General features: G+C 41.1%; 1 protein-coding gene across 16 annotated transcripts in view; it reads left to right on the plus strand.

Annotated features, from left to right (window-relative positions):
* Positions 1–6,774, plus strand: part of EYA4 (EYA transcriptional coactivator and phosphatase 4) — a 279,767-nt gene extending 272,993 nt beyond the window's left edge. For 11 of the 16 annotated variants that reach the window (XM_047859475.1, XM_047859476.1, XM_047859474.1 and 8 more), the window contains one exon: positions 1,575–6,774. In XM_047859475.1, the coding sequence (XP_047715431.1) occupies positions 1,575–1,961 (387 nt within the window). In that variant the 3' untranslated portion in view covers positions 1,962–6,774. The remainder of the gene's footprint in view (positions 1–1,574) is intronic. The other 5 variants (XM_047859487.1, XM_047859489.1, XM_047859486.1 and 2 more) reach the window with 2 other exon arrangements.
* The last annotated feature ends 16,194 nt before the right edge of the window (positions 6,775–22,968 follow it).

Genomic DNA, 22,968 nt, shown 5'->3' on the forward strand with positions numbered 1-22,968 from the left:
CTGTAGTTTGGCCCAGTGGCAGCTTGACAAATGATCTAAATTTATAGACGCAAAGCGGTAAAGAGCATGAGAAGGTCGATACTTACATTCAAATAAACCATTTGGAGTCTAGCATTTTTTGCCTGAAATTTGATAGAAACGTAGGAAAATTCAGTCAGGTGTATTTACGTGCGTGCATCATGCACACAGATCCAGTGATCTTTAAGAAAGATGGGGGGGGGGAACCATTTTTAAACACGAAGGTCCACCTGATAAGTTTAATGAGCTCCATAGAAATCACACGAGTGACTCAGTTCGTCCCTTTTTGCTCACCCAGCTTTTATGCCCTATGGTCCTGGTGAACGCCTTGTAGTAAGCGTGTTCTGTGGTGATAAATGCTGAGGCTATTTTTAATAGCTGAAGAAAAACCTTGCTAGCGAAATTAATAAAGGCTGTTGGAATGACGTGTATTATTCAGATCCCTTTGGTGCCAACTTGTCATAGAGACTCAGAGGCAGTATGCCTCGTATCTTCTAGAAGAATGTTGTCTGTTTTAGTGAGATGTCAGTGCGTGATTGCAGCCAAGCAGCTGGCGTTGAACATATTCAGGAGACCTCATAGGCCCTAGGTATTTAAATAAGCCCTTTCATCTGGCCCATATTTCTGAAGAAGAAACTAAGGCAGTTAAAAACCATGAAATTATCAAAAGATCATTAAGTGGTCAAAAGATCAAAAGAGGAGTGATTCCAAGATTGGTCCTAGACACCAAACCATCAGTCGAAACAACACTGAGATCTAATGCTTCCTTTGCTGAATGACCACAAAATATCTATCATCTGGCCAGGATAAAAATCATAGAATTCATAAAATAAAGCAAAATGATAACTGCTGTTTTTAAACAGCAACACATTGGCTTATCTTGTTTTACATAAAAAGAATGTTGTCCTTATCCTGAGGAGACCTCAAACCGTCATCGAATACAGCCTTCACTGAAACACTTGTATGTGCTGCTGTGTTCACCTGATGTCTGTTTTCGAAAAACAGGAGGGAGAGGGCTTAAGAAAATTTATAGCTATACTCGAAAGATAAAAAACGTGATTTATGTTTGTAGATCATTCAAATCAAGCAAAGTGAAGAAGGAGCTCCTACTTTAGAAGGTTTGGTCAAGTATTGGAAGCCGTAATTGAAAAATCTCCTGCTTTTCCATAACCTTGAGAGAGTTGGTGCAGGCTCTGACGCCCGCAGAGCTCTTGGTCTCAATTAGCCGTGTCAGTGACCCCAGACCGCACCCTGCCCCCCCCCCCCCCCCCCCGCCAGGACGTTCTGTAGAAGGCCAGGGACGCAGCCTCAAGAAACACCACTTTCAGTGTGGACTGCTACATAGAATCCCCCTCGTTGCACACAGTTGAAATAACTTCTGGAGTTTGTCAATGGCCTGAGTCCGTGTTGTTTCGATTTTTCATGTTGGCACCAGAATTAACACACAACAAGTAGTCAATGCAGCCACTGCCGCACACATTTTGCAACTCTTGCAGCTTACGCGAAATTCACATCTGTCTAGGTCAGGGCTAATAAAATTCGCTTTTCCAAACCAGGAATGTTATATGCCTTTGAAAATGAAAATGTATAGAGTCTACACCGTTTGCCCGTGGTGTGAAAAACAGGATGTGACCCAACAGTTGTCCTCCCCTCTGCTTTACACCCGAAACTTCAGGGGAAAAAGGCCTGACTCCAAGTGGATGAGAACCTGGGTTAGAATGCTACTTCCAAATGGTTGTTTATGTAGGTGCAGTTTTGGTGGTGGTGAAGGCTTACAGCTCTGTTTTGAAACACAGGTGGCTGGTTCCTCTAGTATCCAGGATGCATGCTTTTCTTTGGATGTGGCTGTTACCGCATGCGCAGAAATACAAAGTACTAAGTACTATGTCGTTACTATAAATAGATCTGAGCTGAATGGAAAAACAAAATGTTACTTTACGTGAATAGCTGTGCTTTCATTGGACCTAGAAACATGCTTTGTTTTGCAAATTTTAGCAGAAAGTTGAAAGTTTAAGAACGTATAACCGCACTCCCCCATAGGAATATATAATGTGAGCCATTATTGTACTTTTCAGTTTTCTGGAAGCTGCATTTAAAAAAAAAGAAAAGTAAAAAGAGACAGGTAGAATTAATTTTAGTAATATACTTTAGCCCACTATGCGTAAAATATTACTGACTCGACACCTAACAAATGTAATAATTACTAATGTGATGTTTGTATTCTAAGTCTTTGAAATTCAGTATGCGTTTTGGACAGGACTTGCCATATTTCAAGTGCTCACTAGACACATGGGGTTGGTGGCTACCATATTGGACAGCAAAGAATTATAACAATGGCGATTATTAGTTGAATGTTTAACTTTTATACTAAAATATTTCCCCTGTTTTATAAATATGGATATATTTATTTCCATTGTATATATAGATACATATTCCATGCATATATATTCTATAAGGTGCCATCAGCCCAAAATTACGTAATGCTTGACTTTGTTAATTGCTATAGTGCATTATTTCTTTGTTTTCATTATTGTCCATAATGGAGAAGTTTTCAACATTTTTTTTTCTAATCACATTTTGTCATGAAATTTACCACACATATACCGTATCCTGGTATATCTTTGGAGAGCCACAAACCATTGTAATGTCTAAGCATATTTTTCCCCACAAGAGCCCATTATTGTTCCTTCGGGTACATATCGCTCCTATTGTGAATGGATGCCGGAGTGCGAAATTTCTCTCAGTCCCACACCATGAAGTAAGTTAAGTCAATGCTACCGGCTTAAGTTATTACTTACCCGAGACAAGGAAGAAGACTGATTATCCCTGCATTGTTTTCTACCTTACGTAGTCCAGCTTCAAATTATTTTTTACATACAAAAGAATTCACCCTCTTCCTCTCAAATAGATAAAAAGCCTGGGACTCAGGAAGTGTGTCATTGTCAAAATTTTGTTTCTAACCGAGAGGGGAACCCTAAGGAGTGTTGTGGTTAAAAATCGCGTCCCCTCAGCCAGGGAGGATTTTGATGCTCAGCTTGCACCTCCAGATGCTAATCTTGGTAATGATACGTTCCAGAATAAATACTAAACCACTTCAGAAATTTCAGTATTTGCTTTTATAAATATTCAAATCCAGTTCAGATCTATTTCTCTCTTATTTGAAGACAGTATGATACTGATGTTACCAAGCCTTCAAATACAATCATGCCTCCCTTGAATGTGGGTGAACCACACGTTTCTGTGTCTACTGTTGCTTCGTTGAGACAATAGTTACGATTTCTCTCCATTCCTTCCCCTTCTCTCCCCCGTACCTCCCTCTGTCAACACACAGCACAACATGCCCTTTTGGAGGATTTCAAGTCACTCAGACCTCTTGGCTCTACATCAAGCACTGGAATTAGAGTATTTGTAACTGTGTTCTCTAGCTGGAGATCCATTTTTTTTTATATATATATATTTCAAGTACACTGAATTTTTATGTGTGATTCAATGCCTCTGGCTTTTACACATATAAATTGTCTTAAAGGATGAAATCATATTTGGAATGACAGTTCCAGAATGAAGAATTCAGATTGCTGAATGGAAGTTAAACTTTAGTGCTACAGAAAGGAAGCTCTATGGTCTTATATTTACAACACTTTAATGTTTAAAAAAAAAAAAAATCTGTGGAGGTTGCTGGTACACACCGAACAAGCCCTAACTGGAATTAACAGCTTTAGCAAAGAACTCTTACCCTGGCAAAGTACCAACACGTGCTCCGTCCGACAAGGTGGTGCTCAACAACATTCCTCAAAATGGGAGATCTTCTCAGCCCTGAGGTTTGAATCTGACTTTAGCCTACCTAGCCCAGAAAATCTGAATTGGAATGCACTCAGACTGTATAAGGACAATCCTATCTAGACCTGTAATTTGTGTAAATTATTGATGAAAATAATTTACTGTGACTTTATTAGCAGCTGACTTTGAAAGTGGATGCAATTTTTCTTTCATTTGTTGGGGGGGGGGGAAGGGGGGAAGCGGGGGGTGGAAATGGGAGTCTGAAATGTCTCTTTTTTAAGTTTGGCAAACAGAATGTTCATACTGATGTGTTGTGCCTTAAAGACAAGACAGCGTTTGTGTGTTACAATGTAACTTTGGTTAAAATCTGTAGATAATGAAAAAAAAAAAAAACCTTTGTGATCATTCTTAAGATGACCAAATTTAAAATTCAAGCTATCAAAAGCTTAATACTGCATCAGCAAGAAACTGAGTATTTGTTGCAATAAGAAAACAATGATAATAAAAGAAAGCTTGTGTTTTATTTGGGTTCTTAATAATTCCAATAATTATATGAGGCAACTACTTGTGCATCCAACCGTAAGCAGAAGGTTTGAGAAAGACTGTGGGACCTTTACTTAGAAAGTGAAAAATGTATGTTGAAGTCTCGAGTACCCTTTCTACAGTTCTCCTGGAGAAAACTAAGAGCCATATTCATGACTACTTAACATTATTTTGAGTTTGACCTTCCGATATGTGTAAGTCGTGTAGAGGAAAATAGTCTCATTAAAATCATAAGCAAATAGTACCCAAACTTTCTTAGGAGAAGGCGTGAACATGGCTTAGAATTCACGTCGAGCGAACTATGGCTTGACGTCAAGCTAAGTGCATTCATTCCTGATGCCGTGGCAAAAACGAAAGGTCTTCCGTGGCGGAAGGCGAATGCCCAGATGGTTTCTAAAGGAAGGAGTGAATCGATGAAAATTTTACCTAGAATATCATCATAAAATAAATTGGCAAGTGAGCCAGATCTTGGGAGCAAGACCGAAATTGCAGCAGTGAAATAGTATCTGGTTCTCTGTCTTAATGCGTCAGTCCAGTTTCTCTCCCTGAGAGACCCCTGCACCTTCATTTCTGCCTGCACTGTTTCTGCACAATGACCTGCATTCACTGCAAGGAGAACCTGTCATCGTCGTGTGTGCATGTGTTTTTTTTTTTTTTTCGTGGTGTGTAGCCCACGTTAGGAACACGATACGGGTTCTCCTGTCATTTCGTATGACATGATTTCCCTTGTGGAAATTTAAGACTTCAAGATCTAGGAATGTTTGAATGGGGTGTGCACCTGCAGTTCTGTGTTTAAAATGTCATAATGTGGAACCAGGAGTCCAGTCCGTAGGCAGCGCCCCTAACCAGAGGCTGGTCCGTGATCACTTCGGTGGCTCCCAGAGATCAGTGCTTTGCACACTGATCGCAGCATTCACTATGGAAATGTGGTTTCATTTTGCAGGCTATAAACCCGTATTTCTTTACTGAATGCCGAGGCCATACTTCCATCGGGCAGAAAGAGCTTGAGATCCAATGTTGCAGATTGTAAGGCTGTGATTTCATCATGCGAACCTTCAACATATCTTTAAATTTTGTAACTTTTGGCTCTCTCTGCCCCAGGTACTGGTGCAGATAAAGTAAGGTTGCAAGACTTTTAATAATAATGATAATGATAATAATACTAATAATAATCTTACATTTATATTGGCCTTTAGCTTGAAAATAGCAGTTTAAAAAAATCAAAGAGCTGCACTGGCTATCAATAATTATGTTTTGTGCACTAAAACTTTAAATATTTATTACTGTGAATAAAACGAAATTATCTTTATCGCCAGTTTCTTTAAATGATAGAATTGCGGCATTATACCTAGATTTTTCATTCTTTTTCCATATCAAACAAGCAAGGCTTCTAATGCTGCTAAACCAGCAGGTACAGAGAGGAATACCCCTTCACAGGGCAAAGGGAGGGTCACCAATTACATCACCTAGTGCTGTTCCCCACACACATCTTCTCCCCTGATAGTGTGTTCAGAAGAGAGTGCAAGCATAAAACCTAGAAGCTAGGTTGACAGAGAACAGTTTGGCACAATAATGGCACAAGCCAACGTGGCCGAGCTCGCAGCGTGTCGTGCAACTTTGAGCATGCTCAGTCTAGAACTCTGCCCTTCCTATGCTAGGAGCAGAAGATCCTCTAGCTTTCTGATCTACAAAAACAAACAAACAAAAATAAGCCAACAAGCAAACAAGAAGGACAACTCCTTTTGGAAATGCCCACTTTCTGTTGACATGGACTATTGTGCCTTACTGTAAACCAATTTGAAAAGTAATTTGGTCACTGAAAGGAATTTTCGGCTACTACGTGTACACAAGTTGGTTTATCACCAGGGAAGGTAACCACCTTGGGTTGCACCTGAAAAATAGAAAAGCAGGTGGCCTGACTATAGTAATATAGCGTACAAGATTAAGTCACTACACCCCTATGAAAGTTTGTAAGTCAAATTCCGAGGCAAAAAGTAGATTTTAGAACCATGCATTTGGCGCGCGAAAAGTAGATAACCCTCTAAACGTGCTTTTTTTTTTTTTTTCTTAGTCTCTGGTGAGCTAAGATTCAAAATAGCGTGAAGAGCATGCTCCAGTCTGAAGTTGCTGGGTTTTGTTTTGTCTTTGTTCTTTTAAGCAAATTTGTCTGTGATGAGCCTACCTTCTCAGTGAATATGGCCTTCAGTGTTTCCTTCAGAAACAAATTGAAGCATCACGCACCAAAGTTGCATCTTGACTCGCAACTATGGTGGCATTTTTGGAAATCTCACAGTCCAGCTCAAGGGTTTCTGTTATGTATTAGTAAAGTATAGATTATCGGGGCCTACATAATTTAAAGAAATGTAAATTAATATTAAAAGCCTGTAAAAATATGTACATCTTTACTATGTCTCAATAAATACCTTTGGAAACGTTTTCATTTTCTTCACCCTCCCAGGTTGTAGAGTCTTTGTTGTGTGGCTTTAGCTCGATTCTAAATAATGTGAAATCTATACTTGGGTTTCTTGGTGTATTCTCACCTTCCCTTGCTTGTGCCTAGATTATGTAGTTTGCATTTAAAGCGAGCTGAGATGTAACAAGGCAGAAGGTCACTCATGAAGACCGAAAGTGGGCTCCTGAACGGAAAGGCTGTGAGTTGCATTGGTTGTTACATAGAAGCAGTTACATTCCTGTGTTATGCAGAAAGTAGTTGCCGTTTGCTAATGACAAAGCAGTGCCTTTTAGAGTATTTAAAGCACAGTTTTGTTTGGGTTTTTTTTTTTAAGATGAATATGGGGTGTCCTTTATAAGTAGCTTCCCCAGAGTGATAGGAGTGTATTTCTTAAACAGCTTTTAACAGCTTTATTACCTTGTGTGTGGTACTGATTTATTTGCAAATCTGTTGTTCAAATGCAAACGGAAGGGAAATTTCAGACGGCCTCATTCAGGAGTTTTTTTTTTAAAAGGTTCACGGCCAAATTGAGGAGGTCCTCTCTCTAAAATTGCACGTGGCCCCCAGCATTTCTTTCCTTTCCCTGCTTCACCGTCAAATACTACTTCCTCCTTAGACTTCCTGTTATCCAACATGGCACATAGTTTATCTTTTGTATCCGATGACTCACCCACTAGAATGTGTGCTCTTCGAGGGCAGTGATTTTTATCTTATTGTGGTTTGCTCACTTCTATATAACCAGGATCTAGGAAAGTATCTGGCATAAAGTAGATACTCAAAAGAAATAGTTGTTGAAGGAATGTGTAAACCATAGGAAAACACTTAACATGATCATGGTCTGAAATTAAAGAGATGTTAAAATGTTGGACTAGAATTAAAAAGAGAAAATGTGCAGTTAAGTTTGGTTGGTAAATTTTTACCTTAGATGGAGTATCTGCTGGACTAATAATTCATGAAAATAAAGAGCAAGGATGGCCATAAGCAAAGATGTATTTGGAAAAAGAGTTACGTGTGAATGGAGAATGATCTGAAAAGAAAAAAAAAAAAGTTGGTAGTGAATCAGTAATTGCTTCCTCTGCCCCCATTAGTCTTTTATTAAATAATAATAATATGCAACATCAGTAGCTTTAGTTGATTTTAATTACTTAAAGCCAGAAAATATCACATAAAACTAAGATCTGTTTGCAAGGTCTGTCTGTGGTTTGTGATTCCGAGTTCCAGGAACAAAAAAAAGAAAGAAAGAGAAACGTATGATTTTGCTTAGCTAACAAAAGAGAACCTTTACTTAACATCTGTGTATGATACACATTTTTTAAATTAATTATTGGATACAGTAGTGTAAAAGAACATATATTCTCATTCATGGGCCACGACTCAAAAACTTCTCAAAGCTGACCAGGCCTCAGTCCATTCTGAGGATGTACTGTCGTAAACAAAGATGGTTCTTCAGAGCACCATGGGGAAAAGTTTTCAAGTGCGGTCTGGAAATGCCTGTCCCTCATTCAGAGAACCTTCCAGGACTGTGTTAACATACAATTTGAAAAATGTCCAAATACCATGTGCTCATATCTGACAAAGCAGATCGCTCTATGCAAGCTAGAATATAATTTTCTCTCCTTATAAAATACTTCTTGACTGAGGCTTGTGGGAAACAGTTTCTGGACCTAAAGGGTACCGTGTTGTCTTCGTAGTCATAAAATCTTAGATTGTTATATCTGGTGGGTGACTGCAATGATGATGTCAGTCTAGTTCTCTGGGAAGCCTTCGGTGAAAATACACAGCCCTGAATGAGAGTAAGTGTTGGAGGCGGTGAAAGAGACACCGAGTAAATTAGTCTCCACAGAACCACAGGGCAGGGCTGACTCTGAACTCATCACACTGTTGACCCTCAGGTTCTTAGGCAGGTAGATATGGGGTGGGGGGGGGCGGGGGGGGCGGGATTCTGAGGACCTTGTGCAAGTGAAGGGGGGGGCTCCAATGAGTGCCATATGGTACATGGCAAATAGTTTGCTGAGGCACTTAACCAGCCCTCAAAGGGAAGATTCCTGGAGAAGAGGATTTCCAAGCTAGAACGCCAAGGACAAAATGGAAAAGGCAGGCCAGGGAAAAGGGATTGGAAGCATCTAGACAAAGTGGGAAATATAGAAGAATGTAGGTAAGAGAGAAAAGTAGAATGGTGTGGTCAGAGAACTATTGCAAATAATTACTGTTTCTGGAACACAGAGCGAAGGGAGGGGATAATAAGAAATGAGTCTGGAAAATAAACAAGGGCCAGATCATGAGGATTTCAATCCACCATTTTATTTTCAGTACACATTTCGATTTTATCATACGATCAGTAGGTGTCAAATGAAAGGTTTGTAAACAGAGGATGTGTCTGGATTTGCAGTGGGTGACAGTCCCTCTGGCCCTACAGTGGAGAATAGGGGATCTGCGAGGCTGGCACAGGGTCTCAGAGAGTCCGATAGATTCCTGAGTTAGGTGATGGCCTTGAGTATGGACACAAGTACACAGATTGAAGAGCTTCAGCTTACCATGCTAAGGATAATTAGCCTTTATCAGTTGTTCCTGCTTCTTCTCATGCCCTCAGGCAAATCCAGCCTTATCTCTGGATTTCTGGGTTGGGGGAAATTGGATTGATGCAGCGCCATTCACAGCGATGAGAAACACAAAAGAAAAAAGGATTCTGGTAGCTAGTTATTGGAGGAAGATACTGAGTCCAGTGATTGGAAGTGTTACTTTGGAGGTGTGGTGGGCCTCAAGGTAGACTTGTCCAGCGGCATGTTGGACTTGCAGTGACTTTCTGGTTGGTTGTGAGACACCTTGCGGGTCATAACTGAATCACTCTGAAAGCAGTCAATAGAATCCTAAGTAATTTCACCGGATCATGTCTGTTAGTCATTTAAACAAGATTTGCCACTTGTGCGACCTTGAGACAGCATTAGTGAAAGCTAGAAATGATGGCAGGAATGCAGAATGTGTACGTACAGTGTGCATCATGGGAAATTATTTGGGATTACCAGTTGACTTAATATCCTGCCTTCCCATCTCCTGCCTTACCCCAGTTTCTAGTAACGATAAATAATACTATATCTGGATTAACAACCCTGAGGCAATTCAAATGCCTCTGTGAACTTCTCATTGGTGTCTTTTCTACAAGTCATTGCCACCTTACGTCTACTTGGAAACAAACATGGCATTTCTAATTTATTTGCCAAAGGAGACCTATTTGAGCAGGAGCTCTACAACAGATTGACAGGTGATTTAGTCGCTTGTTCTTGGACAGATTCATGTACCCCCAAAATATGGCTTTCATTAAAATATATGTTATGGTGAATAAACTGTTTCATGAAAGTGGGCAGTAATAACGTGTATGTGAAGAGAAATTAAAAATAATGCCAAACACATCTATAAAACCTTCCTATTTGGCTCATGAAATTGCATGTACATCAGATGGAAACATTAGGGGTTAAAGTGGAGGAGACATTAGAGTGGGCTCTGGAAAAAAGATGGAATAACACATCATTTTTTACACTTGCACTAGAGTCTTACAAATGACAAGTGTATTTTCCAAATTCTGAGGACCGGCTGCTTTCGTAAATAAAATCTACCACAGATTATTACCACGTCTGGCAACATATGTCGTCCCCATGCTTGGCTCAAGCACTCAACTGGCTCTTAAGAAGAGGAAAGAGAACATTTTTCTTCTGTCTGTCCAAAGTAAGGATATTCATTCATGCACCTTCTTCTGTCTCCGTGAAGCCTGCGTTATTGTTGTCGTAGGTTTTATCCATCTGACCTCAGCAGGGACAGACCCGGATCGAGACAGCTGGAACCATTGAGCAAGGTGAGGAATGGGAACATGCTGCAAGTGGCCAGGCTTCGATTTAATCAGTAGCTTTGGAGGCAGCTCTGAAGTGAGCATGGAGGAGAAGGGAGGGGAAGGAAACTCACATTGGAAGAGACTTTAAATGAGCCAGGAGCTTACCATACGTAACCTCATTTGATTACTACATCCTCGTGAGGTGGTATCTTTAGTCCTACTATCTAGTTTAAGTGACCTCGTAATGTCCTAGGACTTGTGGGTGGCACAGCTTGGAACCTAGGTCCATCAGGTGGACTGTCTAGACCACAAAGTTATGCTTACAGCATTTCTGCGTATCTCAGTTGAGATGCTCAGAACTTACAGAATTCTGATCTGAGGAAAAGTGCCATCAAGAGCATGTGAGATGGCAAGCAGTGGAGTTCCCCATGACTCTTTTCCGTCCCTGTGGGCATAAATGCCCTGCAAGTACCATCCTGTGTGGCCATTTGGGTGACAAATGGCCCTCGTGCCGTAAAAATGCTACTTCTGCAGATGAGTGGTAGGAGGGGCTCTCAGCTGATCATTTGGCCTCATGGTCCCAGTGAATATCCAGTTCTATATGGGAACCCAAGAGATAACCACCCAATGAAAGCTGCTGAGTTGGTTTTAATTTAAGCAGAAACACATTTTCCCGATGCCCCCTCTTTAAGACACCTTTCTTGGATGTAACACATACATCAACAGCTTTTGACACAACCGACTTATAGGCACACCGAACTAAAGGATGAGCCTGAGGAGGCTGCTGACCAGAGCAGGGGATTATGGAGTCTCTAGAGCTACCTAGTATGGGGAAAACAAATCGGGGAGGGTGTTGAGGATTCAGCATGACTGCAGGAGTATCTGCATAACATGTTCAGAAGAGAGTCCCTACGGGATAAGTGGAGAAAAAGGTTTTCAAAGCGATTGGGACAACTTTGCATCTTAAAAAAAAAAAAAAATTCTAGAGTGGACATGCCTGTTTTAAAAAAGATTGCAGTAAAATACACATCAAGTCTACTGCGTTGACTGTTTTTTAAGTGGCAATCAGGACATCACGTCGTTGGGCAGCTGTCACTACCATTCATCGGCAGAACTCCATGTCTTGCAAAACCGAAACTGCACCCAGTGAATAAGAATCCCCCATGGCCCCTCCTTCCAGCCCCTGGCAACCAGCATTCCACCTTCTGTCTGTGAATTTGACTACTCGAGGTACCTCATATGAGCATAACCCTACAGTATTTATCCTTTCGTGACAGGCTTACTTCGTGTAGCGTAATGTCCTCAAGGTTCATCCATGTCCCAGTGTGTGTCAAAATGTCCTTCCTTTTTAAGGTTGAGTGATATTCCCTCGTATGGATACACCACATTGTGTTTATCCATTGTCCAGGGATAAACACTTGGGTTACTTCCCTTGCAACAAATGTTGCAACAAATGCTATGACCATGGGTGTACAAATACCTCTTTGAGTCTCTGCTTTCAATTCTTTGGGGTATATAGCCAGAAGTGAAAATGCTTGATCATGTAGTAATCTTATTTTGAAATTTTTGAGTTACTGCCACCCTTTTCCATAGCAGTTGTACTGTTTCACTTTCCCGCGAATAATGCAGGAGGGCTCCAGTGTCTCCACATCCCCACCATTGTTACTCTCATGTGTTTGGGTTGTAGTCATTCTAATGTCTGTGAGGAGACACCTCATTGTGGTTTCGATTTGCATTTCCTTCATGATTGGTGATGTTGAGCATCTTTTCATGTGCTTATTGACCATTTGTGGATCTTCTGTGAAGTGTCTAGTCAGTCCTTTGCTCATTTTTTTAATCGCGTTTCCTTTTTGTTGAATTGTAGGAATATTTTATTCTGGACATTACTTATCAGATATATGATTTGCAGATATCTTCTGCCATTCTGTGGGTTTCCATGTCTATAGTGAACGTGAGCTTTTTTTGTGTACTCAGTGTCTCCTTTTTAGGGAACCACCATATCTCTGGGCATATCCCTGAGCCTTAGCCAATCATACTCCATTCTATTTACCACAATAACTTATCTGCCCAGTGACGGATATTGGACCCAACCTGCGCCTGTGAAAACCCACCCCAAGATTTTTCTCCAAAGATGTTGTGAGAGATGCACTGTGTTTCTGAGATCATAAGCCCCAGGCTAAGATCATCAGCCTAGAACACCAGGACTATCCTTCCTTCTACACTGAGAGAGAACGGGAATATGAAGCCGACACAGTGGGAAACAGCGCTGAGAAATGTAGCCCTGGTGATGCTATTGAAGCATTTAGCTTCAGCATATCAGGAGACAGGACATCTACTCAACAACCGTACCTGGAGTTTTTAGTTTTATCAGTCAAAGCTTTTCTTTTCCTTTTTCTTCTTTCTTTCTTCTTTAAACTTGTTTGACTTTGGTCTGTATCAGTTGCAGTCAAGACAGTGCGCACTAATAACCAGCTGGAAAGGGTGATTCCCAGAGCAAAGAGCCCTAAAGCATACCCTTCAGCTGATGTTTTGGAGAATAAAGGGGTCACTCAAAGTATAAAGTGGTTTTGGGAATCTCTGAATCTCCAGGTCTTCTACTCTTTCAAGTTATACAGTGGCCAACAGATCTGGGTTCAGCAAGGGATGGAAGGGAGGGCCTTTGTCTTGAAGAAAGGGGCCCCATGTACCCCCACAGTTGTTTAAAATTGTTGCTTTCAAATATTAGCCCCTGTAAATTACAGTGCTCTAGATAAACCCTGATACCTCACTTTTTGTCACCCTACAAATTGGCCATATACCCTAAGACCTTAGATATCTACGTGTGGAATCTCAGGACTCCCATCTGCCTTTCCCCTCTCCCCCACCCCTGTGACCCCATCACCAGTAAGATGCAGTTGAGAACTAACTTAGCCAGTTGGATGCCAGATCCTGTGATTCCTTAATTTTTCTTTCTTTGGAAAAAATATTGGCCTCGTGCCCTGACTCATTACTGTTCCACCTACAGGCATGCAATGAGTTCGGTAAAAAGGGCACTGCTGAGTCGCATAGTCTCCAACGTTCTGCATGATCAAAAATAACATGGGGGTTAGGAGTGTATAGTTTCTTCTTTTTTCCTATTCTTCATATAACTCCAAAACACTCATACTGAGAGCTTACATATTTTGGTTTTTGACCGACTAGAACCTTTTTCTTAAACAGCTGAATGAGGAACCCTAAAGGCAGGAGTTTCTTTTACAACAACTGACAGAACCTTAGGGCTAGAAAACACTTCATGCTAATGAAACAACAAATCATGGGCTTGACAGAAATGAGGCTGTTGCTGTTTTCCTGGGCAGTAATTTAAGCTTGTAGGTATGTACTCCCTTAACATGAAGTCAAGGGATAAGATGCTTTCCTAGCCTGAAATCCCCTTCTTTAATGACAGAATTGTACATAATTAGTGCATTTTTTTGTGTTTTGTTTTTTTAAGAAATGGTCTAGCAGACTTTCCTTCTAAACATTTCATTTTAATTGTGTTTACTGCTACAAAGCGTGTGCTTTTTGCCAACTCTGACCAGAGAGTGTTCTATAGCCTGAGGCTGCTTTCTGTTCTCAGGAGAATAAGAAGAGAAATATCTTTAAAATAACTAATCCCATCCTGAGAAACTTTCCACTTGCTCTCTCTCCTTGGGATTGTTTTTTAATTAAACCAAACTGAAATAAATAAATATAAAATGATCTGTAATAGTGGAGGCAAGTGGAATTAAAGGACATTTTCCATTCAAAACAATGTCTAAATAAATGTCTAAATTCATCAGCCTTTCACTGCCTAATAATGTGACATGTTTACAATGTTGAAGGAAATCAGGTGTTTTCATGCTAAATGAAAATAAAATTTATGTGCTGTTATTACCATATTCTTTGCCTGGTGTTTCTCACTCTATTCATCATTAAAGGCTACCCAATAAATACTGTGCAAACTGCAATCGGGGAAGTTATGCGGCAATAACTCAGAATTGGCTATAAATAACCACCCACCGGGGCCTTGGGAAGAGTCAAGAGCTTAAGGGGGATTGTTTGCACCCCAGTTGCTATATTGTGAAGAAGAGTTGGTGAGGCTATTTCCACTTCATATTTGATACACTAGAAGCAAAGCTTGGACACTTGGATTCCAGCATAAAAGAAGGTCTTTATCTGTCACCATGTGAGCCAAGGCAGGAAGTAGGTTAAAATGGTGTGATTTCCGAGACTAAACCTTCCTTTATCCAACTCTGTCAGAAAGCTGATAGAGAAAGACTTGTCTACCCTGTGTGTCAGTTAGCTATTGCTGTGTAACAAACTACTCCATAACCTAGCAGCTAATCAAGCATTTATTATCACTTGGTTTCACTTGGTTTTTTGACATTGTATCGGAATGTCAGTAATCTAGGAGCAGCATAGCTGAGTGGTCTGACTCAGAGTGGCTCACAAGATTACAATCAAGCTGTCAGCCAGGACTATAGTCATCTCAGAGCTTAACTAGCTGGAGAATCTTCTTTCAAGCTCACTTAAATGATCATTGGCAAGAATCAGTTCTTTCCTGTCCCTTGGCTTCAGGCTTTAGTTCTTTGTCACATGGAACTCTCAGTAACACTGGTCACAATATGGCAGCTTGCTTGTCTCATAGTGAGAGATCCAAGAGGAAGAGTTGGAGTGAGCTAGCAAGACAGTGCCCCAAATGGAAGTGCCTCAAATGGAAGCTTCTACCTAATCTCAGAAGTGGTATACCTTTTGCCATGTGGTGTTAGTCACACAGATCAACCATGAGATAATGTGAGAGGATGATACACAGAGTGTCAATACCAGGAAGTGGGAGTCATTGGCGGGGGGGGGGGGTGGTGCATCTTGAATCCTGTCTACCTCACTCCTGGATGAAACTGTCACTGATACTTACGAACAGGCTAAAAAGTGAAATAAACCAGCACAATCAATTCAAAAGAGCACAATTTAGAGTAGGACACCCCTGGTTCTAAATCCTGGAGTGCTTCTTACTACCTTATGGTAATTACATACCTCCCTGAGCCTTCAACTTCTCATCTCTAACCCTTCAACAACCCATCTTATACAGTTGTTGTGAGTTAAATGAGATATATTTAAAGAGCATTCATTCTATGGACCTTCCTCTAAAGGAAATCAACAACAAAAACAAAATGTATTTTTTGGTAGGGTAGAGAAAGAAGCCCACAGATGGCAGGCATTACACAGTATCCAGAGGGTACAGTATCCTGAGGCATGGGCTGCCATAGGTGACTTGAGTGTGTTGGTCATGTTCCAGAAGATGCTTGTATTGCTAAAAACTACGGTAGTACTTCTAATCACTGTATTGGCCAGGGTTTCCTAGGAGTGTTTTTTGGTGACTTTCCAAGCATTTATTAATCACCCACGCACAAGGCACAGCTAGGAGCTAGGATTACAAAAAACAAGACTCAGTTCCAACACCAAGTTGGTCTTACTGTTGACTCAGGAGAGAGAGCAGGGCAAGGAGATAGGCAACAAGCCAATTCTAACCTTAGGTGGAAGTTTGAAGAAAGAAGTGTGTTCAGAGGAAGGAGGACCTGACTGCCTGGAAAAGAATAGGCGGGACCTCAACCAGCTCTTGGCAGTCAAGCAAAGGCATGTCAGCTAGAGGAGACCAGAGCAGCATGCACGGCCTGGGCATGAAGGGGCAGATACCATTCCCCAGAATTCCTCCTGGAGTGAGATGCAGATTTAGCAAATACAAATGCAGAAGGACACTCAGCTAAATTGGAATATCAGAGAAACAACAAATAATATTCTAGTATAACTATGTTCCAAATATTTCATTATTTGTTATTTCTCTGAAATTCCAATTTAGCTGGGTATCCTGTATTTTACCTAGCAGCCATATCCTGGAGAGAGCAATGAATTTGCACGGAGCGGTGGAGATTGAGCATAGGGAAGAAGGCATCAGGATGGTTAGGAAGGATTTTGGACTCCACGTTGAGGAGTTCGAACTTCACCTAATACTAGACGTGTGTGGGAGAGCTCGTGGGTTTCAGCTAGGGAATGACATGGTCAGATTTAATTGTGAGTAAGACTGCCCTGGTGGCTACATGGAAAATAGAGGGGCATGATGGGGACCAGAGGCTGAGTCCAAAGCAACTTCAGTAGAGCAAGAGGGGCAGCTGTAATCATCTCTGAGGGCAAGGATGGGTGATGAAACAGCTAGTCGTTAGGACACACATTTTAAAGGGTTAAATTATTCAAAACCTTAGCTGTACATTTGAACTACATAGGAGGTTTTTAAAAAAATACTAAAACCTGGGGCACCTGGGTGGCTCAGTCAGTGAAGCATCCGACTTCAGCTCAGGTCACAATCTCACAGTTCGTGGGTTCGAACCCCGCGTCGGGCTCTGTGCTGACAGCTCAGAGCCTGGAACCTGCTTCGGATTCTGTGTCTTCCTCTTCTCACGGCTCCTCCCCCGCTCATGCTCTGTCTCTCAAAAATTAAAAAAAAAATTTTTTTAATAAAAATAAAAAATACTAAAACCCCTCTCTCATTGATTCTGATTTAAATGATTTGAAGTGGAACCTAGACAATGGCTTTTGATTTTGGTGTTTTTTGTTTTTTGTTTTTTTGGTTTGGGTTTGGGTTTTTTGGTGTTGTTTTTGTTTTTTGTTTTTTACTTCTCCAAATATTTTACTATACAGCCAGGATCAATAATTATTAAATGATCCTATCTTTTATTATTCCAAGGAATGCCCAATTTTCTTTAACAGTCCACCTGAATAAGAGCACATTATCATCACCAAGTATCTTCCCACACCCTTCTTCATAGGACCATGACCAGTCATTTCTACATTCTTCCAGGGTGAAAAAAAAAAAATTGGCAATTCCTGTCCAGGAACATTAAGAGACTATTTTAATCATTTTTCTAGGTACATTATCTCATTCTGTGGTTGAAAAGTAGCAGGAGAATAATATCAAAGGATTTACCTGGGCCCCACTTAAACACCCACATGTATGAACACCTTCTTTACCCTCCTCTGGTTATTGCCAGTTGACTCACAGAAATGTGAGCTTGCATAGTTCATTAATATCTTTCAGGAAAACTCCCTGATTTTTGCTAAGGGCACGTTGGTTTTTTTCTAGTGTCTACAAATTAAATACTACCATCCACCTTCAATTATTTGGATTGTTTAGGTCAATGGAATATGAATGTCCTATAGATCTTTCCAAGTCAAGTGGGGGTTCCATTTCAAGAGAAAAAAAAGAAGTCACAAGGCTGTTACTTGGTTTCATATCAGCAACCCAGATCAGCAACCCAGTGTGTCTGTCTTTCAGAAAAAGAAATTATGGGCATTTTTATATTTGTACTTGAAGGTTTGTTTGTTTGTTTGTTTTTTCCACTTACAAAAGACTTTTATCCAAGATTCCTTAGCAGCAGAAACTCTTCAGTTTCTATAAAGTGTGATTCCGTTCACAAACGACTTCACAAAGCCATATATGCTAGTATTTTCTAGCTTATTTCCTTCTCACTCAAGGTATGTTCCTTTTTTTGCTCCTCAACAAGTAGGTTCCCTAAGGTCAAGAGTTGTAATATTTGCTTCTGCCTGAGAAAATAAGAAATGAGTGATTTGAACACAAAAGATCATCACTTGTCAAGGAAAACCAAGAGGGTGCCTCTTTAGCATATCAGACCACGGGTGGACCAGATGTTTTGATATTTAATCAAGCTTGAAATCTAATCTGAAATCTAATTTAAATTATGATTTATCTTTTGTCTCCTTCCCATTGTCATTAGAATTCTTTTCTTTGGAGACCTGTCTTCCTGTGATATCAACATAGGAAGAAGCTGAGGGTGGGAGCTTGAAATACGAAGCGACAATCATTGGGAAAATGTCTTAGTGCTTTAATGCCGGCAAAAGAACTGATTGCAAGAACTCTGCTCTCTCAATCTGATTTTAGTGAAAATATGGAAACTAAATTTAAATTGTCCAATGAAGCTGATACAAAAATGAGGTTTATAAACTGTTTTTGGACTCATAGGTGAAATAAAAAATATATTTAAAAAGACCACTATGGGATGATAGGAAAGGCCCTGGAGTAAGAGTCAAAAGACCTATTTCCTGGAGAGGCGGCAAGATGGCGGCTTAGGAGGACGCTGGGCTCACCGCACGTCCTGCTGATCACCTAGATTCCATCTACACCTGCCTAAATAACCCAGAAAACCGCCAGAGGATTAGCAGAACAGAGTCGCCGGAGCCAAACGCAGACGAGAGGCCCACGGAAGAGGGTAGGAAGGGCGGCGAGGCGGTGCGCGCTCCACGGACTGGCGGGAGGGAGCCGGGGGGGAGGGGCGGCTCGCCGGCCAAGCAGAGCCCCCGAGTCTGGCTTGCAAAAGCGGAGGGGCCTGACGGACTGTGTTCCCACAACAAGCGCGACTTAGCGTCTGGGAGGTCATAAGTTAACAGCTCTGCTCGGAAAGCGGGAAGGCTGGAGGACAAAGGGAGGGAGAGCTGCTGAGCCCCCTGACAACAGAGCTCAGTTTGGTGGGGAACAAGGGCGCTCGCCAGCGCCATCTCCCCCGCCCATCCCCCAGCCGAAATCCCAAAGGGAACCGGTTCCTGCCAGGGAACTTGCTCGCTCCGCGCAAACACCCAACTCTGCGCTTCTGCGGAGCCAAACCTCCGGCAGTGGATCTGACTCCCTCCCGCTGCCACAGGGCCCCTCCTGAAGTGGATCACCTAAGGAGAAGCGATCTAAGCCTGCCCCTCCTGCCCCCGTGCACCTTGCCTACCCACCCCAGCTAATACGCCAGATCCCCAGCATCACAAGCCTGGCGGGGTGCGAGTAGCCCAGACGAGCCACACCACCCCACAGTGAATCCCGCCCCTAGGAGAGGGGAAGAGAAGGCACACACCAGTCTGACTGTGGCCCCAGTGGTGGGCTGGGGACAGACATCAGGTCGGACTGCGGCCCCGCCCACCAACTCCAGTTATACACCACAGCACAGGGGAAGTGCCCTGCAGGTGCTCACCACGCCAGGGACTATCCAAAATGACCAAGCGGAAGAACTCCCCTCAGAAGAATCTCCAGGAAATAACAACAGCTAATGAGCTGATCAAAAAGGACTTAAATAACATAACAGAAAGTGAATTTAGAATAATAGTCATAAAATTAATAGCTGGGCTTGAAAACAGTATACAGGACAGCAGAGAATCTCTTGCTACAGAGATCAAGGGACTAAGGAACAGTCACGAGGAGCTGAAAAACGCTTTAAACGAAATGCATAACAAAATGGAAACCACCACAGCTCGGCTTGAAGAGGCAGAGGAGAGAATAGGTGAACTAGAAGATAAAGTTATGGAAAAAGAGGAAGCTGAGAAAAAGAGAGATAAAAAAAATCCAGGAGTATGAGGGAAAATTAGAGAACTAAGTGATACACTAAAAAGAAATAATATACGCATAATTGGTATCCCAGAGGAGGAAGAGAGAGGGAAAGGTGCTGAACGGGTACTTGAAGAAATCATAGCTGAGAACTTCCCTGAACTGGGGAAGGAAAAAGGCATTGAAATCCAAGAGGCACAGAGACCTCCCTTCAGACGTAACTTGAATCGATCTTCTGCACGACATATCATAGTGAAACTGGCAAAATACAAGGATAAAGAGAAAATTCTGAAAGCAGCAAGGGGTAAACGTGCCCTCACATATAAAGGGAGACCTATAAGACTCATGACTGATCTCTCTTTTGAAACTTGGCAGGCCAGAAAGAATTGGCACGAGATTTTCAGGGTGCTAGACAGAAAAAATATGCAGCCGAGAATCCTTTATCCAGCAAGTCTGTCATTTAGAATAGAAGGAGAGATAAAGGTCTTCCCAAACAAACAAAAACTGAAGGAATTTGTCACCACTAAACCAGCCCTATAAGAGATCCTAAGGGGGACCCTGTGAGACAAAGTCCCAGAGACATCACTACAAGCATAAAACGTACAGACATCACAATGACTCTAAACCCGTATCTTTCTATAATAACACTGAATGTAAATGGATTAAATGCACCAACCAAAAGACATAGGGTATCAGAATGGATAAAAAAACAAGACCCATCGATTTGCTGTCTACAAGAGACTCATTTTAGACCTGAGGACACCTTTAGATTGAGAGTGAGGGGATGGAGAACTATTTATCATGCTACTGGAAGCCAAAAGAAAGCTGGAGTAGCCATACTTATATCAGACAAACTAGACTTTAAATTAAAGGCTGTAACAAGAGATGAAGAAGGACATTATATAATAGTTACAGGATCTATCCATCAGGAAGAGCTAACAATTATAAATGTCTATGTGCCGAATACCGGAGCCCCCAAATATATAAAACAATTACTCATAAACATAAGCAACCTTATTGATAAGAATGTGGTAATTGCAGGGGACTTTAACACCCCACTTACAGAAATGGATAGATCATCTAGACACACGGTCAATAAAGAAACAAGGGCCCTGAATGAGACATTGGATCAGATGGACTTGACAGATATATTTAGAACTCTGCATCCCAAAGCAACAGAATATACTTTCTTCTCGAGTGCACATGGAACATTCTCCAAGATAGATCATATACTGGGTCACAAAACAGCCCTTCATAAGTTTACCAGAATTGAAATTATACCATGCATACTTTCAGACCACAATGCTATGAAGCTTGAAATCAACCACAGAAAAAAGTCTGGAAAACCTCCAAAAGCATGGAGGTTAAAGAACACCCTACTAACGAATGAGTGGGTCAACCAGGCAATTAGAGAAGAAATTAAAAAATATATGGAAACAAACGAAAATGAAAATACAACAATCCAAACGCTTTGGGACGCAGCAAAGGCAGTCCTGAGAGGAAAATACATTGCAATCCAGGCCTATCTCAAGAAACAAGAAAAATCCCAAATACAAAATCTAACAGCACACCTAAAGGAACTAGAAGCAGAACAGCAAAGGCAGCCTAAGCCCAGCAGAAGAAGAGAAATAATAAAGATCAGAGCAGAAATAAATAATATAGAATCTAAAAAAACTGTAGAGCAGATCAATGAAACCAAGAGTTGGTTTTTTGAAAAAATAAACAAAATTGACAAACCTCTAGCCAGGCTTCTCAAAAAGAAAAGGGAGATGACCCAAATAGATAAAATCATGAATGAAAATGGAATTATTACAACCAATCCCTCAGAGATACAAACAATTATCAGGGAATACTATGAAAAATTATATGCCAACAAATTGGACAACCTGGAAGAAATGGACAAATTCCTGAACACCCACACTCTTCCAAAACTCAATCAGGAGGAAATAGAAAGCTTGAACAGACCCATAACCAGCGAAGAAATTGAATCGGTTATCAAAAATCTCCCAACAAATAAGAGTCCAGGACCAGATGGCTTCCCAGGAGAGTTCTACCAGACGTTTAAAGCAGAGATAATACCTATCCTTCTCAAGCTATTCCAAGAAATAGAAAGGGAAGGAAAACTTCCAGACTCATTCTATGAAGCCAGTATTACTTTGATTCCTAAACCAGACAGAGACCCAGTAAAAAAAGAGAACTACAGGCCAATATCCCTGATGAATATGGATGCAAAAATTCTCAATAAGATACTAGCAAATCGAATTCAACGGCATATAAAAAGAATTATTCACCATGATCAAGTGGGATTCATTCCTGGGATGCAGGGCTGGTTCAACATTCGCAAATCAATCAACGTGATACATCACATTAACAAAAAAAAAGAGAAGAACCATATGATCCTGTCAATCGATGCAGAAAAGGCCTTCGACAAAATCCAGCACCCTTTCTTAATAAAAACCCTTGAGAAAGTTGGGATAGAAGGAACATACTTAAAGATCATAAAAGCCATTTACGAAAAGCCCACAGCTAACATCATCCTCAACGGGGAAAAACTGAGAGCTTTTTCCCTGAGATCAGGAACATGACAAGGATGCCCACTCTCACCGCTGCTGTTTAACATAGTGCTGGAAGTTCTAGCATCAGCAATCAGACAACAAAAGGAAATCAAAGGCATCAAAATTGGCAAAGATGAAGTCAAGCTTTCACTTTTTGCAGATGACATGATATTATACATGGAAAATCCGATAGACTCCACCAAAAGTCTGCTAGAACTGATACAGGAATTCAGCAAAGTTGCAGGATACAAAATCAATGTACAGAAATCAGTTGCATTCTTATACACTAACAATGAAGCAACAGAAAGACAAATAAAGAAACTGATCCCATTCACAATTGCACCAAGAAGCATAAAATACCTAGGAATAAATCTAACCAAAGATGTAAAGGATCTGTATGCTGAAAACTATAGAAAGCTTATGAAGGAAA

The sequence above is a fragment of the Prionailurus viverrinus genome, chromosome B2 (assembly GCF_022837055.1).
Source record: "Prionailurus viverrinus isolate Anna chromosome B2, UM_Priviv_1.0, whole genome shotgun sequence".
NCBI lineage: Eukaryota > Metazoa > Chordata > Mammalia > Carnivora > Felidae > Prionailurus > Prionailurus viverrinus.